At 36.3% G+C, this 18464-nt stretch overlaps 2 protein-coding genes across 3 annotated transcripts; both read right to left on the bottom strand.

The window, feature by feature from the left end:
• Positions 1-1015: 1015 nt before the first annotated feature.
• Positions 1016-10673, bottom strand: LOC122015832 (pectin acetylesterase 8-like). 2 transcript variants are annotated; one of them, XM_042572891.1, is made up of 14 exons: positions 10418-10673; positions 10292-10334; positions 9262-9383; positions 9052-9134; positions 7586-7712; positions 3536-3615; positions 3341-3427; positions 2698-2822; positions 2539-2599; positions 2037-2090; positions 1868-1945; positions 1678-1783; positions 1424-1566; positions 1016-1308 (listed from the first exon to the last, which is right to left on the bottom strand). In XM_042572891.1, the coding sequence occupies exons 3-14, from the start codon at positions 9380-9382 to the stop codon at positions 1201-1203; spliced, it is 1173 nt and encodes a 390-aa protein (XP_042428825.1). In that variant the 5' UTR covers position 9383; positions 10292-10334; positions 10418-10673; the 3' UTR covers positions 1016-1200. The 2 variants fall into 2 exon arrangements, with proteins under 2 accessions (XP_042428825.1, XP_042428826.1); XM_042572892.1 differs by having other exon boundaries at positions 9052-9145; positions 10292-10337; positions 10418-10672.
• Positions 10674-15144: 4471 nt separating this feature from the next.
• LOC122015474 (pentatricopeptide repeat-containing protein OTP51, chloroplastic-like) lies at positions 15145-18096 on the bottom strand. The gene is made up of 2 exons (XM_042572381.1): positions 17435-18096; positions 15145-17229 (listed from the first exon to the last, which is right to left on the bottom strand). Exons 1-2 carry the CDS (start codon positions 17945-17947, stop codon positions 15385-15387), a joined length of 2358 nt encoding a protein of 785 aa, XP_042428315.1. The 5' UTR covers positions 17948-18096; the 3' UTR covers positions 15145-15384.
• Positions 18097-18464: the final 368 nt, after the last annotated feature.

Raw genomic sequence — 18464 nt, 5'->3', positions numbered from 1 at the left:
AACTGACTTCACTCACCTGGACTTTCTACTGCCCGGCTTCACTCATCATGACTTTTCATCTGTCTGGCTTCACTCGCCAGGACTTTCCACATTGTCCGACTTTACTCACTAGGACTTTTCACACCAAGTATCCGGTCAACATTAACCTACTTAATTTTTCTTCTTCTACTAACCATTTCGTTGGTCTTGTCATTGTCTAACCTCTAGTTAGGGCTTTCTCAATCAAATATCCAGTCAACCTTAACAGACTTGACTACTCTCTCATATCAAACTGGTCAACCTTTGACCAAAGGAGACTTGCACCGACAATCTTCATAATAAACAATTACACCTGTAATATCCATATATTGTCAAATATCAAGATTCAAGGTTGAGTCAAACTGGTCAACTTTAACCTAGGAACAATTGCACTAACAAGATTCATATTAGGCACATGTTGAGCCTGATATAGAATTATATTAAGTCCAACATGGATCTAATATTTCTGCGTGCATGCAAAAAGAGAGGGAAGAGAAATGCAAAAAGACGGAGGAAAGATAAAGAGAAAAGGAAAGAGAAGAGAGATTGTATGGATAAAAGAGGAAAGAGAAAAGAAAATAAAATTTGACAAGAAAGGTAAAATAAGAAGAGTACAAAATTAAATATATCCTTTCATAAATATTAAAATAGCATGTACTTTTTGATTAATTCAAAAAACACCTTTTGTAAATTGTCATATCTAATTTCTACCCGTGGCAACAAATATTGACACAACATGATTTCAGACACTCGATAAAGAGAAACAAAATCTATCAGATAAAAAACATATCAAAGGAGAACATGAAAAGTAACATAGAACAGGGATTTGGTCAAGAATGTGATATCTGATATAAGGAAATGGAAACAAATTGTTTCAGGCAACTGGTTAGAATTTAGATCCTTAAGACCCTATCCGCAAAGAAGTTCTCACTCAACCTTGCTCACTAAGGATCACCAATTCATTCTTTCACCGACGAGAATTTGATGGACAATGAGATTCAATAGAAATTTGAGATTCTATCCAAAAGCATCCCATGTAGAACAAATACAACATTTTTCTTGAGAAAAAGAAAGAAAGAAAGAAAGGGAGAAACACAACAGGGGCAACATGGAAGAAGCTTTGATTTAGTTTGTCACACTCAGCTTAATTAGAGAATAAATATAACTGCAAGTGTTCAGTTCCTAATCTTCCACCCGGTTGATACATGACGAGTCACATGGATATGCGCAGTCGATCTTCTGAAACATGGTCCTGCCGTAAAACCAGTCTCCCACTGCAGTGGCAATTGGCTACAATAAACAACAATACTTAATCATGTTGGTGTTGGTTTTATATTGACAATCTACTTTTCGGGATGTTTTCGTGAAGATAAGATGAGGTTAAGTGGAGAATGGCAGAGCTTACAGTGTTATTTAGTGAAGGAGAATCAGCAGCTAGCCATGTATCTTGGCTTCCTGACTGACAGTGAGCATAGCATGAGTTTATGAACATGCCAATGGATGAGTTCTCAAGTACCGGCAAAGCACTCAGGAATTGTGACCGGAAACCTGTTCATTTCATGCCAATTACACCAACAGTCTCATGCAACAGAGTCCATGTACTGAAACAGATGCTAAGAATCATAAATTGCACTACCAATGTGGAAAAGAAAGTCTTACCATGCATTGTCTCGAGCTGGTCGGAAGAACACTGATTTATATCAAGTTTGCAATTGCTCCAAGTCTTATGTGGGTCAGCAGAACTTGGAGCCAAAATGTTCTTGATCTGCAAGTTTAAAGCGAAAATAGAATTTATCGCGCATGTTTTTTCGGATAAGTTTTGCATCGGCTTATCAGATGAAGTTGTGACCTGCCATGCATCATAGGCTGCATTCAAAATGAAAAGAGGTGTGCGCATCTCAGGCACCACATATTGAGGGAAGAAACACTGCGTTCAAATCGTTAATGTTTTTTCAAATATGAAATTAATATATTTTTCAACAAAAAAGTCAGTCTCTTAGTAGAATGATGTCGCCAACCATGCTCGGAGTCATTCTTGCAGTGCACGAAGATGGCAAGTTCTTTGCAGACCCCTGTAGATCATCATGATTGAAAAACAGCCAAACATGAAGTACTAGAACCACTAAAAGCTTGAAAAATAGCACCAATTGACAAGGTGCACTTCAATTTGGGAAACATGAAATTTATCTTGTAGTTTGCACTTCTATACATTAAAGAAAATCTATAGTCAGTATTAGACTCAGTTTGTTTTGTGAAGTATTTTCCTATAATCATGATCAACAGAAAATGTTGAGAAGATGAATGAAAATACTAAATTTAGTTTCAGGGAAATGACTTTCACCCGTCTTCCCACTCTCATCCTTCTACGAGTTGCCACCCGAAAAATATTCTCAATATCATTGCCAAATAGCAGAAAATAATTTTTTTTCCTTGTAAAAGTTTTCTATGAAAACATTCTTACAAAGACAAGTTGTTTTCAAACAAACAAACGGAAATTTTAGATGCAAGAAATTACTGTACATGAGTGCCAACAACATTGCTGTAGTAGGATGCAATAGACTCTGCTCCAGAAATGTCTTTCCTGTTATGAAAAAACATAACCATTGTTTCCTCAAGCAATAAATACTAGTACTTGAACAATGTAGAATCAAATAGCATCAATAAAAAAGCCAGCCTTACGTGTTTATGAAAAAACCAGCATCCGAGAGGCACTTAACGGTTGCGTTCTCAGGTACAAGATCATGAAATCTGTCACAATGTAGTATGGAAGCCAGACCACCTGCTGAACAACCTGAAAGCAGAGCCTGCAATCATGCTCATTTATTAGAAATTCACTTAAACTTCTATCCTCTTTGTGTTCGAGTTGAATATTATGTAGATGCCAACACTTTGAATGAACACCTAATATCCCCTATTGATCATTTGTAAAAAAAAGTTTGAAAAATGTTGGGCATTTGGATCCACACTCGTGTAGGATGTCCATACCCATGGCTGAATAACATAGATATTAGCATTGCCAAGAATGAGAAGTTATTGATTGAGTGCTTTCCTGACAATTTTAGGGCAAGAGATCCAATCAAAATTTAACATGATATTAGAGGAGATGTTGCACTTGAATCTTCTTTAGTTCAATAACTAAAAAATGTGAGCCCAAATTAACTTTGATAGTCTAGTTCATCCACCCATTCATGAGGGAGAGTGTATTTTTTAAAATTCTAGATTTTACCCATTTGTAACAGCTTATACAGTTATACTTTTGGTGAAGGTGATTGATCAATCAAGATTGCTAAACACAAATCTCCATGATTCAAATGGTCATTACTTTTTCTGCCTTATTCATCCCCTTCTCCAACAATTCTTCTATAACAGCGAGCCAAACCTTTGCTCCTCTAAAGTACAAATTTGTTGCCTGGTGAGAAAAAAGGCATTAATAAGCATCACAGAGTTAACCAAATTACCAAATTTTTTCATAATAAGTGCAGTTTGATCAGAAGCATCAAGTAATTATCTCACTTACAGGATCAACTTCATCCACATCTCCTGTAAATGATGAACCATCACAGTATCGAATCTTGACCTTATTCCAGTTGTAGAAATCTGCATGTAGTCAGGCTAAGAGAGATCAAATGCATGAAAACTACTTCAGTTAAAAACAAAGTTTCTAAATAAAAATAGAAAAACAGAAAAATGATATTTTGTTTGAATTTTTTTATGAAACAAGCAAGATATCATTCATATCTTTACAGTGGCTCAAAAACCCCTTTTACACAGTCATATGTGATCAACATGTTTGATTGCTTGTGAGTAGCAAAAAGCAACAAAATGGATTTTATATCATCGATGAACAGGATGAGAAGAACCAATCATGGCCGGTCTCAAGCCCGGATAAAGGAGGAGGGTTGCGTTAGATTGTCAGCCAGTGTTAAAATTATGACAAATATTCAATGAATGGATCCATTAAACTATTGTGTTAATGCTAAGTTGTTCCCCGGAAGGAACACGTTGCAAGTACAACTGTAGCGTCTCGGCAAGGACTGATACATCTCCAGAACTCGGGTGTAGTGTTAAATATGTAAGAGTTCGCGTTGCAAGGTCTAACTATAACGTATCGGCAAGGACCGCTACATCTCTATGAGAACTTGGATGTAATGTTAAATAAGCAAGAGTTCTCACACTATAGGTTGGATAAGAACAAATATGATAGAAAAACTAATAATCTAAGATTTAGAACGTGGAACATAGGAACCCTCACTGGTAAATCAATGACGATAGTAGATTCAATGATTAGGAGAAGAATTAGTATTTTGTGTGTACAAGAAACAAAATGGGTAGGCGAGAAGGTAAAACTGATAGAGAACTCGAGTTTTAAGTTATGGTATAAAGAGTAAAGCAAGAAATGGAATGAGTATTGTTGTAGATAGTTGGTTAAAGGAGAAGTTGTAGGAGTAGTTAGAAAAGAGGATAGAATTATAGCCTTTAAGATAATAGTGGCGAAAGAATCTATGAGCATAATTAGCGTATATGCACCGCATGTAGGATTAGATGAAACTACCAAATCAAGATTTTGGGACGACTTAGATGAAATATTATAAAATATTCCACCAAATAAAATAATTTTAATAGGAGTTGATCTAAATGGGATGTCAAAGTGAAAAATGAGGAATATGAGAGAATACGGGGTTATGAGTTTGGAACGAGAAATGAGAAAGGGAAAACTATATTATATGACCTTATATTAGCTACTACGTTTTTTAAGAAAAACGAACACTTAGTCACGTTCAAAAGTGGGAATAATAAATTACAAATTGACTTTTCTATGGTTAGAAAAAAGAATAGAAATATTTGTAAAGATTGCAAAGTCATCCCTGGAGAAAACTTAACTATCCAACATAGGTTAGTAGTATTAGATCTACACCTTAAGCATAATATCAATAGAAAGAAAATAAATACGACTCCTAGAATTAAGTGGTAGAAGTTAAAGGATGGGAAACAAAATATATTCAAGGAGAAGGTAGGAGTATAAGCATTAGGTAAAATATACGGTGATTCTAATACGACATGGGATAAGATGATATCAAAGTTGAAAATGGTAGCTAAGAGTGTACTCGGTGAGTCAAAGGGACATACACCGTTAAGTAAGGAATCTTGGTAGTGGAATGACAAAGTACAAGAGAAAGTGAAGGAAAAATGAATAGCTTATAAGGAATTATATATTTGTAAGAATGAGGAAAACTTTAAAAAATATATAATAGCCAAGAAAGAAAATAAGAGAGTAGTGAATGAAGCAAAGAATGAAATTTTTGAATGATTATATCAAAAATTAGATACAAAAGAAGGGGAAAGAGACATTTATAGAATAGCTAAAATGAGAGAAAGGAAGATAAGAGATCTTATCCAAATAAAATATATTAAAGATGAATGTAATAGGGTACTAGTAAACGATGTAGAAATAAAAGAGCGGTGAAAGAGGTATTTTCATCAACTTTTTAATGAAGGTTTAGGTGACCAACTTAACTTAGGTAATTTAAATAGGACAAATGAGCATAGAAATTAAAATTTTTATCGTAAAATTCAAACTTCAGAAGTAGAACAAGCTTTAAATAGGATGCATAATGGAAAAGCCGTTGGATCAGATGATATTCCGATAGAGGTGTGGAAGTGACTAGGGAAACAAGGTATTGAATGACTTACAAAATTATTTAACATGATATTGAAAACGAAAAAAATACCTGATCAATGGAGGATAAGTACTCTAGTTCCCTTATATAGAACAAGAGAGACATACAAAATTATGCAAACTATAGGGGTATTAAACTAATGAGTCATACTATGAAATTTTGGAAAAAAGTAATAGAAAAAAGATTGAGGAAGGAGACCACAGTAACCGAAAATCAATTTGGGTTCATGTTTGAAAGGTCGACAATAGAAGTTATACATCTTCTTAGATAATTAATTGAAAAATATCAGGAGCAAAAATAAGATCTACACATGGTATTCATTGACATAGATAAAACTTATAATAGAGTCCTAAGAGAAATTATATGGAAAATTCTAAAAAAAAATATGTTAGCGTAGTATATATTGAACTAATCAAGGATATATACGAGGATGTAACGACTAGAGTAAAGACTTAAGACGAAGTAACTGAAACATTTCCAATAAAGATAGGGTTACATCAAGAATCAGCTCTAAGTCCCTATCTTTTTACACTAATTATGGACAAACTCACTGCACGCATTCAAGACACAGTACCGTGGTGCATGTTGTTTGCAGATGATATTGTTTTGGTAGATGAAACACGTGAAGAAATAAATGTTAAACTAGAATCTTTACGGGAAATACTAGAAGGGAAAGGTTTTAGGCTTAGTAGAATAAAAACATAATATATAGAATTTAAGTTTAGCAATATTAGACATAATGAGACAATTGTTAAGATAGGATATGACGAGTTGCTCAAAATCGAGAACTTTAGATATTTAGGATCATTTTTTGCAAAATGATAGAGGGATTAAGAGAGATGTTTTATATAAAATACAAGCAGGATGGTTGAAATGGAGGAGAGCATCGGGTGTTTTATGTGACTATAAAATACCTCTAAAACTTAAAGGAAACTTCTACAAAACCGCAGTATGTTATATGGAGCTGAATGTTGGGCTATGATTCGAGCACATGAGTAGAAGATGAGAGTTGCAAAGATGAGGATGTTAAGGTGGATGTGTGGATATACAAGAATGGGCAGAATAAGAATTAAAGCATTAGAGAGAAAGTCAGAGTTGCATCTATTGAGGAAAAACTCTGAGAGATACGTTTAAGATAGTACGAGCATATACTTAGACGACCAATAAATGCTCCAGTTAGGCGATGTGAAACTTTGACAAACACGCACATCAAACGAGGAAGAGGAAGATAAAAAAGACTTTGGTTAGCAATAATAAAATAAGATAAAATTTATAAGTATAGATGATGATATAATAGGAGATAAAATCAATGGCGTAAAATGATTCATATAGCTGACCCCATCTAGGGGGATAAAACTTGGTTGTTGTTGTTGTTGTTGATGAACAGGATGAGAAGAGCATATTTATCATTAAAGAGAACAAGTAATCGTCCAAGAGGTATATCTATCTATTCATGAACTAGTAAAGTTAATACATCCATTTCATAGTTCCAACAAAGTAATTTTCAAAACAGCACGAGTACAGAAAATGCTATTTATCATAGTTACCTTCCATGAGTATAGTTTAGGATTTATCATTTGTATGCCCTCTATCAGCAACAAGCATAATATGCTTTGAGAGTTTTGCATTGTCATCTTGTGGGCGTAGTGCCGGTGAGACTAATATAATTACTGGTTCAGATTCTGTTTCTTCTATAATTTAGATTTATAAATTTATACACTAACAAAAAGGAGAAAGCCAAGAAATTCAACTGAAGTATTGATCAATTATAAGATTGTTGCTTCCTTTTCTTACATTTAGTTCAGAAGATCAGTTCCTATTACGTGTGGAATGAATACCTCAGGCTACTGCTTCTTCTGGAAAAGAAGAGAGAGAGAAAGAGAAGGTACCGGGATTTGATTTCTGCCTATTGCCTAAGATCCCAGAGAATGAAAGAGGCTTCATGTACTTGGATGAGCCTCTGAAAGTATCTTTCCGAGCAAGACAATCTTGGATACTTGTGCACCAGCCTCCCCCCTATCAAATGAAGATGATGATACATTAGTCCAATTAGCACAGGAGCTCTAAAGAACAATTTGGTATAAATTGTTGTAGAATTTCAAAGCAAAAAAGCTGAAAACCAGCTTTTTTTTTTTTTGTTTTGTTCAAGAGATATGGGGAGTAAGAAGAAGCCATATGGGGCTTTAGTTACACATCTAGTTTTTGGAGGGAGATGAAGACTTATGAATGAAGCAACATCCATCAAGTCTTGTAAAATGCAGTTAGTGCTGGAGAGCCACTCGGTGAGACCATATGCTATGTAATGCACATAAGTGATGTGGTGCGAACATGCACATATCATGAGTTGCTTTTTTAATGAAAAGTGCACTTCAAAATTTCACATTGTTGTGAGGCACATATTGAATCTATAACATGTAGAACACTTACATTGGCCAAGCTGTCACACAGAATGCCAGTCTGGGTTGCATACTAATTGGTCGAGTCATGCCAAATTGGAGTGATCCATTAGGTCTAGGTGAAGTAATGCATCAGCTAACAGATCTGGATGGTTAATCTAATTCAAGGGTGCATAGTGAACCAGGAAGGATGCAAAACCTAGTAGTCACAACCCATTGAAGAGGGTTAGGGAAGCTGCTTCTTTTTCAAATCAAAATTCATAACTTTTCTTTCCTCCAATTGTTATGAGTGAACCAATTGTATGTCATAATTGTTATGTTAATGAAGAGGCATATTTAGATCCACCAGTGACAATTTTCTCTAAGTAAAAACACTCCCTTTCATCAAGAAACAACATCTAGCTCGTTTTATTGGTATGGATATCAATTTCCACCTTTACTATATTGATAGAAGATGAAGATATCATCAAGTATGCAGAAAGGAAGAATTAAAACTCTCAGTAACTAGGTAAGATAATTCCATAAATTTAGGTTTCTAGACTCATGTTGTGGCTCTACTTTGCAATCTCTTCAAGTATGTTGCTTTTCAACAAGAGATCTTCATGATTCAGAGGAATATGGATCAGGTTTGCAACCTCTTCAAGTATGTTTCTTTTATACTAAATTCATGCTTCACAAGAATATGGATCAGGTTTAGCCCATGAGTGAATTCCAAGAGATGAAAATAACTTGCTCAAAACAACAGAATATCAATCTAAAATCACGCTATAATAGTATATATAAAAAATAGAAATATGAAATATTCCAACCAATACAAACCTAGGCTCTATATCATGATAGAATTTGCATGGACTACCACTATATATTTATTATGATTATACATTCTGAAAATAATATATAATGTTAAATAAACATCTCCTACTTTTTCCTTGACAAGAAAGTTAAATTAAGTGGCAGACCTCCATGTGAACTAGCCAGTTATTAGCCCCAGAGTCGAAACCTGGAGAGAAATGATAAGCTGGGGGACTTCCATCCAGACACACTGCAAAATATCTTCAAATCAAAAGCCTTAAATTATCTCCAAAAACAGAATGTGATTCGAAGAAGATTGAAAAAGGAGTTCCAAATTGCAAATTTTCAAGGAAAAAAAATGGAGTTTAAATGGAAACCTGCTCCTTGGTCAACTGCACTTTCCAATAGTGTCATGGGCACATCATATCCATTGACTAGTAGTAGACAATATGTGCAAATGAGAGACAAAGTCAATGCCCCTATTTTATCATCTTCCATTCTGTAGAAACAAATTACAAATTTTGAAACAGCGGCTCTAATTCAGACAACGTTGAAGTTCTTAATTTGAAGGAAAGAGGCAAATTAGATAGGTTGATGGACACAAGCAAAGAGACAAACTATTTCTTGATCGAAAAAAGGAGGGAAAATGCCTCTAACCTAGGTCATATAAAGTAAAGGGTAGTCCGGTGCATAAAGCTCCCGCCAATGCGGGTCCCGGGAAGAGTCGGACCATATTAGATGTATTGTTTACCCTGCATTAACTTTACAAGAGACTATTTTTGCGACTTGAACTCGTGACCTCCAAGTTACACGACGGCAATTTTACCATTGTGCCTAGCTCATACATGAAGTAGTCAACTTAATTTCATTACTTCAATTTCTATTAATAATCTCTCATGAACTGAGGAAATAACTTCTGACTGTGTGGAAGGACAACTTAAAGAGAGAAATCTGTTGTCTAACGGACCAAGTGAGTTGATGTAAATAACTAGATATCAACAAACTAACAACAAGAAGAGGGTTAAGCTCTAAGTCATAATCAAGAGATATATTGGCCCTTCTGATACAAGTGGAACTCTCACTATCCAAAAGAATTATTACTAACAATATTCTAATGGAATGAATTAAGAGGGGCACCAGAAGGACTTTAGCCTTAACTTTTCATCCTTCTAACTTTTCCCCTAAAGTAAACAAAGGAAGGAGAATTTTAAATTAGGTTCTCCTTCTTTGCAAGTAAATAAATAAATATGAACTCATTAAACCACATCCATTCTTACTATTTCCCATCCTTATCATGTCTCCTATCCCTCCTCTTTTTCCATCATCCCATATAAGCAAAAATAAGGAAGCATGCATAAATTTTGACAAGAAAGAGGAGTTGCAACGTGTAACTCCTTACAAGCATACCTGCAAACACCTTGAAGAACTGAGCCTATGCCCGAAACTCATTCTGCTAATGTACAAGAAGGCATCACTATATAGAAAAATCCAAAGTAGGGAAAGGCCAGATAAATGTGTAAATGGAGAAGATACCACTAGCTCCTTGGTCCTCCAGTTCACACGCCCCAAAGTCCACACTTGAACAAAGAGATGAACACGCACTGCTGCAGGAAGCTGAGCTGATATTTTGGGGTAGGGAAGAAGTGGCTGTCGACCCAACTGGCGGCGCAAGATCTAACAAGAATGTCATAGTCATCGCTGACTAAATTGAGTCAAAAAGTCAATGAGAACATGTCGGTGACGGTGACTGCAGCAAAGTTTGACGCTCAGCCAAGAACTTCTGTCGGTGGTCGCTTGGGTTGAATTACATGTACCATCTGCAAGCTGTTATGATAACCTGTGGTTGGAATAGAGCCAAACTAACGGCTTGTTGTTTTTCTTTCTCTAAAATCAAATGGAACAAATGTAAAATATTCTTCTTTTCTTTCATTGCTCTCCTACAAATAATTTAAGATTCCATTAAATTTTTGTATCTCGTTTAAGGGTTGTTTAAATATATCCCTCAAGATAAACTACTTGAATAAGTTTTTAAGGTTTTTTCGGATGGGTCTAGTGACTAGTGTATGAGATGTTATCATAATGAGGTCTGAAGTTCGAATCTCGGTAAAGTCGAGGTAAATACCTCCCTTATGTGCTAGTCACTATTCCAAAGACTAGTAGTCGCCCATGATTTACCTCCTCCGTATTGACCTTGGAACGGATTGGCGGAGACGCTGAGGGTGAACGTATTCGAATTTTACCACAATTGAATAAGCTTTTAAGGGCCCAGGGTTGACGAAGTTGGTTAAGTGTACATAGGACAGGATTTTATTATCTCTACAGGCTCTCACTACTTACCAATTTTGATTTCTGTTAAACTTTCTTTCAATAACTTGGGACTGTCGTGGTCCCGTCGTGAAGGGACCGCTAATGCAATGATACCATATTTTTAAATAATTCTTTTAATCCTAATAGTGGTTTCTTCGTAATTACATAATTTGATTTGTATATTGAGATTACAACCATTTATTCATTTTATCAAAATTCAAAAACAAATGAATTACTGTAAGAACATCTCGAATGGGGATATTTAGAAGAGATATTTCTCCAAATATCTCTCCTCTTAAATATTCTCCATTATGAGGAATATTTAATTTGAGAGATGATTAGAAATCACTAGATATAAATTTGTGTCTATGATTTTTTCTTATGGGTCCATTAAAATGATGGGTTGTCATTGTTTTAATTTTTTTTTTAATTTTTTTTATTTAATTAAATATGATGTGGCCCATCAAAATTGTGGGCTGCAATTACTTTTAATTTTTTTTGTTTTTTTTAATTTAATTAAATTGAAAAAAAAATAAAAAATAAAAAACAAATCAAACGGTCAAAAAAAAAAAAAATGTTAGAAAGTTCTGAAAAATTTTAAACGTTCCAAAAATTAAACCACTTCGATATTCTTGGAGTGACGGAAGTTTCGTCGATTCTGGTTTTCTCTACATGGTATCAGAGCAGATTCAAGTCTCTTTATCAAGAAACGTCAAGGACTCATGGTGATCGTTCTGTTGTATGTGGACGACATAATTCTAACAGGCAGCAATTATGCAGAGGTCACTCGTCTTCAGGAAGAACTTTCGTTGCGATTTGATATGAAGAAACTTGGGGAGCTTAGTAATTTTCTTGGGTTGCAAATTGAAAATCTGGATAAAGGAATTTATGTGTCTCAGTTCAGTTATGCTAAACGACTCATTGAGAAATTTGGTTTGATTGATGGAAAGAAGCGATCTACACCACTTGATGTAAATACAAGACTTTGTCGTGACGAAGGAACATGTTTGTCGGACCCTCGTCCCTTTCGTACACTTGTGGGAAGTCTTATTTATTTGACAATAACAAGGCCGGATATTGCCTTCTCTGTTGGTATGGTCAGTCGATACATGCAAGAGCCAAGGAAGCCACACTTCGAAGAGGCTAAGAAGATCTTAAAATATGTTAATTCTACTCTTAACTTGGGTCTACTCTATGAGAAGGGTGTAGAGTTTTCTTTACAAGGATTTGCATATGCTGATTTTGGTGGAGACTTGGATGATCGGAGATCGTTAGAAAAAATTCTATATATGCATCTTTTCTTTCATCTATTTTTATCATTTTCATATCTATTGTCTATCAAAAATTTAAAGAGAAATGGATAAAAATTCTGGTCATTATTTTAGGGATTTGTTCAACTCTCCAAATATCGACGAAAATTCTAGTGAAGAAAGTTCTCGAGTCCATCTTAATTTCTTCAATCCTCAATTTCCATTTCCCACTCAACATCCACTAAATTTCCAACTATTTTCATACCCCCCACCATATTATCATAATTTCCAAAGTTATCCAAATTCTTTGAGTGGCGACCCTAGAGCTCCGTTTTATACATATCCTCCAGAATATTGGCAGAGTAGTCAGTATTTCATACAAGGCCCATCTCATGAAATTAATCCGCTTCAATCACCAGAAATTCAATCAAATGAATCGAGAAGAGCTAGTGTTGATGTAACTGACAGTGATAAAGGTACACCTTATGCAGTCCCCAACTCACAATTTCTTCCATTCTCATCTGAAATAGGGTCCGACGATATTATTCTCAATCAAGCGCCAGAGATGGGCAACAAATCAGATGAAGATCATAGCAAGTGAACAGTATGGACAGTAGCAGATGATAAGCTCCTTGCAGCGGCCTACACAATTATGAGTAAAAATTCAGTAGTTGATAATGCCCAGAAGAGTGAGTCATTTTAGAAACGAGTTGTGGCATACTTCAATACCAATCGAGCTAAGGGAGCTAAAAAGAGAACTGCAAAGAAAGCAAAATCACATTGGGCTTCATTAAAAAAAATCGTAAATAGATACAATGAAATCTACAATAAATGGTATAATGATCGACCAAGCGGATGGAGTGACGAGGATTTGATAGTGAGAGCTCATGAAGAATACAAGAGTACTTTTAAAACTACTTTCCAATATGAGCATGTGTGGAGAATCGTGAAAGATAGTCCGATGTATGCTCCTCAATCCTCAGAGTGACGGGCTACAAAAAAAAACAAGAACATCAGAATTATCAGGTGCACATACTGACTCTTCTAATCCTAACACAACTACTGATATAGATGATAGAGAAATCCGATCTCATTCGATGGGACAGAAGGCAACAAAGAGGAAAGGCAAAGAAAGAGTAGGCCTAATTGATGAATTGAATCAGGCTATGCAACAATCAATGACACAGTTGAAGAATATAATAACAATAAGAAAGTGGATCAACTCATCCAAGTATATCAACTCCTCGTAATGGACACACGAGGTATGATTGATGAACAACTTCAAAATCATCTAACGATATGTGAACAACTGAAGAAAAAATTGAATATGTAGTTAATTTCTATGGTTTATTTTACCCGCGGCATGTTTATTTTATTAATTTAATATGGTTTATATCTCTATATTTCAATTTTAAATTTATAAAATATTTGTATTTGTATGAACTTAAATTTATATATCTTCTATTATATTTTTCTTAAAATTAAATATAAGTTAATTAAATGGTTGTGGACCCCATAAATAATTAGTTGGTGAGATATTTGATTGTGGAATTAAGGATATTTGAGAGTGAATATTTGATGGGTGGGACCCATAAATATTTGATTGGTGGAATATTTCATTGTGAATGTTGAGTTATTTGAATAGTAAGATATTTGAAAAATGACATGGAAGTGGAGACCATAAATATTTAAGAAAAATATCCCTAATTATTATGGATGCTCTAAGAGCAATGAAAGGTGGCATACATCACAGTTGGCATCAAACTCAACCATTACACATGCATCAATTATCAAACTAAATAGACAATTGTATGAGGATCAAGATGTAGTCGGAACTAACCATTTTCATGTGTAGTGAGCACAACCAACATAGCGATTTCATACAAGAGAGGTTATGAATTCAAAGTCATGCACATAAGAGTGTGCCACAAAACATAATAATTCTAGATTTTCTTGTCTACATTTGATTGATAGGACTCTCAAAAATGTGGATAAGATAGCACAGATTGATGAAGATATATTTCATCAATTCAGTGTGATTATTGAATGAATGAATGCTAAAAACCTAAAGAAAATATTATAATGCTCAATATTAATTAGGGCATATTGCTCATTCCAAATAATTCCCTATCGTAGACCCCACATATGATATAGATAAATAAATCATGAGAAATATTTTACTCATAATAACTTTTATATGAGAAATGTTAGATATTCAACAACACATTTTACATCTATTAAAAATTAACTCCAATTTATTGGAGAAAACATCAATGCTCAATATTAATAGTTGTTGATGAAGTGGCGCATAATTTTGAGTTGAAGGCGAATATAACAGAGCATTAACCAATGATAATGTTACTGACTTGATTTCATACGAATACAATGGTTCACGATAAGACGAACTATTTGTTAGATAAATCGAACTAGTTAGCAATACTTAGCAATTTCTACCATGAACTATATTTTGCACTTTCATTGGTATCTTCTATTAAAAAATATATCCTCTAATATCCCCATTGATACGATAGATGAAGCATTAAAATTCTATGTTTTGTATACAAAACTCCTTCATGGAATCCTTTATGCCGTCGACCAACTGCCAAACATGCCAATTTTTCTATCTTTTCTGCTCTTCGTAAAACATTAATATGATTCCTTTGTGTGCGAAATTTTCATAGTCAAACAGGATCAAACCAGCAAATAGACGTAGAAGATCATTTACTTTTCCCTTTGCAAATCAATTTAATCATCCACACAGCGTATTTGGCTTATGTTGCAGCAAAATATAATAAACAGGACATTCTACAAAATCTACATTTTCCTCATGGCAACATCACCTACATTTATTTTCATTCGTTTCAAATGTCTCAGTGAATTCAGTGTCAAATGGTTTATCAAACCGAGCTGGTTGCTTTTTTTTTCTTCACTAAGAGGCAGCCCTCAATCGATATCAGACTCAGACTCCAAGGTATTGAATTCAACTTCTTCCTCTCCATTAACTGAGACACAACCACCAGGATCCAAATGACTCTTAACAGTCGCCAAAATGTAGGGTTCAGTGAGTTCCCAAAATCTATCGGCATTGGCTCCTTGAAATCCTATCCAAAACACTCTTCCCTTCCTTTTGGTTCTGCATTCTAAGGATCTTGCCTGTAATGATTTGATGATCCTTTCAGTGCCTCCGCAGCCACCGCCTTTCAGCTTCAACAAAATATCACCTGAGGAAATTCTCAATCCTCCAAACATATACCAATATGCAAGAACACGAGCTGATAACCACCTATGAATAAGCTTCGGAATCATAGGTCGGCCGTTCAACCAGAACTGATCGGCAAAGAAACCAAAATAAGAGTGTGCCACAGTACAAAATTGATTTAATACCTTGTCATCATCTGTAGACCTACTTGAAGATGTTAACCATTCATAAAACCTTTCATGAATATGTACTTTTAGAGAAGAGTGAACCTTGGAATTCTGATCAAATTCAAAAAATATGGCATGATTCCTCCTCTCCTCGTCTGATTCTATTCTTACACCTCCTAGTAGTAAGCCAACTAGAATTTCACGCTGTTCGTTGTTGAGCTTCATGCTTATTTTTCTCTTAACTATCTTCCTATTCAAGCTAATAACTTCTTGTAGCTTTTCCAAAAGTTCAGCCTTTAGTTCATATTTTTTAAGGCGCATGATATCATATATCTTTTCAGCTTTAACACAATCTCTTGAAGCAAGATAGCCTTCCAAAATGGCATTACATGACCGGGCACTACTACCAATTGTCCCATTTGAATGCATCTCATTAAATACATCTTCAGCCTTCTCAAGGTTGCCAACTCTCACCAAGGACTCCAGGTATATATTATAGATCCTCCTATTGGGACTGCATTTGGTCAGGCATTGATAGAATGTTGTTACCAACTTATCATCTAAACCCAAACTGAAGTACATAGATATCAAATCTTCATAGGCAGGCATAAGATGTTTCATTCCAGTTCCAATGTACTCTTCAAAAATTGCTTCAGCAAATTCAATCTCCTCAGCCTTTGACATGACCTCAATGATTTTAAGATATGCAGCCGAACTAACAGGTATATTTTGCTTCTTCATCGTATCAAATATCTCCAGTGATTTCATGGGCTCTCCAACTCTTGCATAAAGGTCCATGCGATAAACAAAAGCCTTAGGTGGGATACTACAATCACCCCGAAGAAGCTTGAGCCATGTGTTTTCTGTTTCTTCTACATTACCTTCTTTCGAGTAAGCCCTCATGATGGAGATGAGAACATCTGTACTCTCTTTGAACCCAGCAATTTTCATTTCTTTCCTTAGAGCTGCAATCCTTTCCGTGTCAATGGTGTCTTGATAGCTGTGGAGCCAGATCAAACCAGCATAGATATCTTGATGCACCTCAAGATCACAAGTGATTATGTTGTGGAAGATGAACTCAGCTTGTCTAAGATAATGCTTTACTTTACCACTCGGCTGACTCATGATGGCTCTGAAGAGAGAGTTGTGCAAGCTCAGGCGTGGCATATAGCCGCCCAATTGAATCATCTTGTTATAGATGCCGCAAGCTTCATGGAGGCAACCTTCGACAGGTGCACTCAGATAAGCTACTGTCAATATGTGAAAAGTGGACTCACTGGGGACACGACCTTGATTCACGATAGCGTCAAAGATCTCTCGACATTTTGCAAATTTCCGGTCCTTTCCCAAATAATCAGCAAGCTTTGTCGCAAGAGGTAAATCAAAGCGGAACCAGTGCTGCTGTGACATCCATTTGTACACCTGAAAAGAAAACCAAGAGCAATCCAGAATCAGGAGTTGGTTTGATGCAGAAGAAATCAAGAACACCACCGTTGATGCTGGAAAAAAATCTTTTTTTTTTTTGGGGGGAAAAAACCAAACTGAGTTTAACCCCAAGCGGAATAAGTGATTTAGGCATATAAACGAACAGATGGTGGGCAGAGCAGATATAACTACTGGTACGCACCCGGAAGCTGGCTTCGTTCTCCCGGATTCGCATACAGTGGACAGCGACGTAGGTGGCGTCTTCTTGCCTGATCCACTTGCGCTGCGCGTTGAGGATTCTGACGAAAGTGGAGTGTTTGTAGGACGGCAGTTCCTTGCAGAGCCACGCGATCTTGGACCTCCTCCATTGCTCTGGGAGATCCTCGAGCTGGACCACCTGGAGCTCGGGCGAGGGGAGTGACCTCATATCCCTCTCTTGGGCCACGTCATGGAACCACTGCTCGACGGAAGGAGGCTCCTTTTCTTCCAAATCCTCCTCGTCTGATGCTTCCGCTTGCTGCTGCGGCACCGAAATCGAAAAGGAAGAACTTTTAGGCGAAATTGTAACATTATCGGAAGCGTGAGCCCGCAACGGGCGGAAAGTAAGGCAGGAGGCGCGGTTTTGGCAGAGAGCGCGGTGGCGTATGCGGATAGGAGTGGAGGGGGAGGCCAGGGTGCTTGTGAGAGCGGAGGCGTGGTAGAAGGCGACGCTCATGACGAGAGAAGCGATTGAAGGAGGGGGCAGAAGGTGGGCTCTTCTTCCTTCGCGTTGGAGAGAGCAGAGGAAAGGATGGGGTGGAAGAACAGTGGGAGTGGGATGGAATCTGAACCGGGCGGCCCCGGGTAGCCAACTTGGATTGCTACATTTGACCGGGTTTGTTCTTCTACACACTCACTCACGCCGCAGGTCTATTTTCCGAGCACATTTGCTGGATCACTTTTTTATAGTCTGGATATGCCACTTACTTTTGTGATCGGATTATAATTATGATCTGATCGTAAATGGTTATGATTTTTTCTTGGGTTCATTGTCCTCTCCGGATTATAATTTTTGTTCGGAGCGGACGGTCGGAGGCCACCCGAAGGTCTCTGGTGGTGGATAAGTGGTCAGATTACTAGGTGCCGAGCGAGGATGTCCTCCGGATAGCCTCCGGTCGTCCGCTCCGAACAAAAATTATAATCTAGTGGGAACGATAAATCCAAAAAGGGATCGCAACTATTTATGACCAGAT

The sequence above is a fragment of the Zingiber officinale genome, chromosome 8B (assembly GCF_018446385.1).
Source record: "Zingiber officinale cultivar Zhangliang chromosome 8B, Zo_v1.1, whole genome shotgun sequence".
Lineage (NCBI taxonomy): Eukaryota > Viridiplantae > Streptophyta > Magnoliopsida > Zingiberales > Zingiberaceae > Zingiber > Zingiber officinale.
This window is presented reverse-complemented; position numbering and strand designations above follow the sequence as displayed.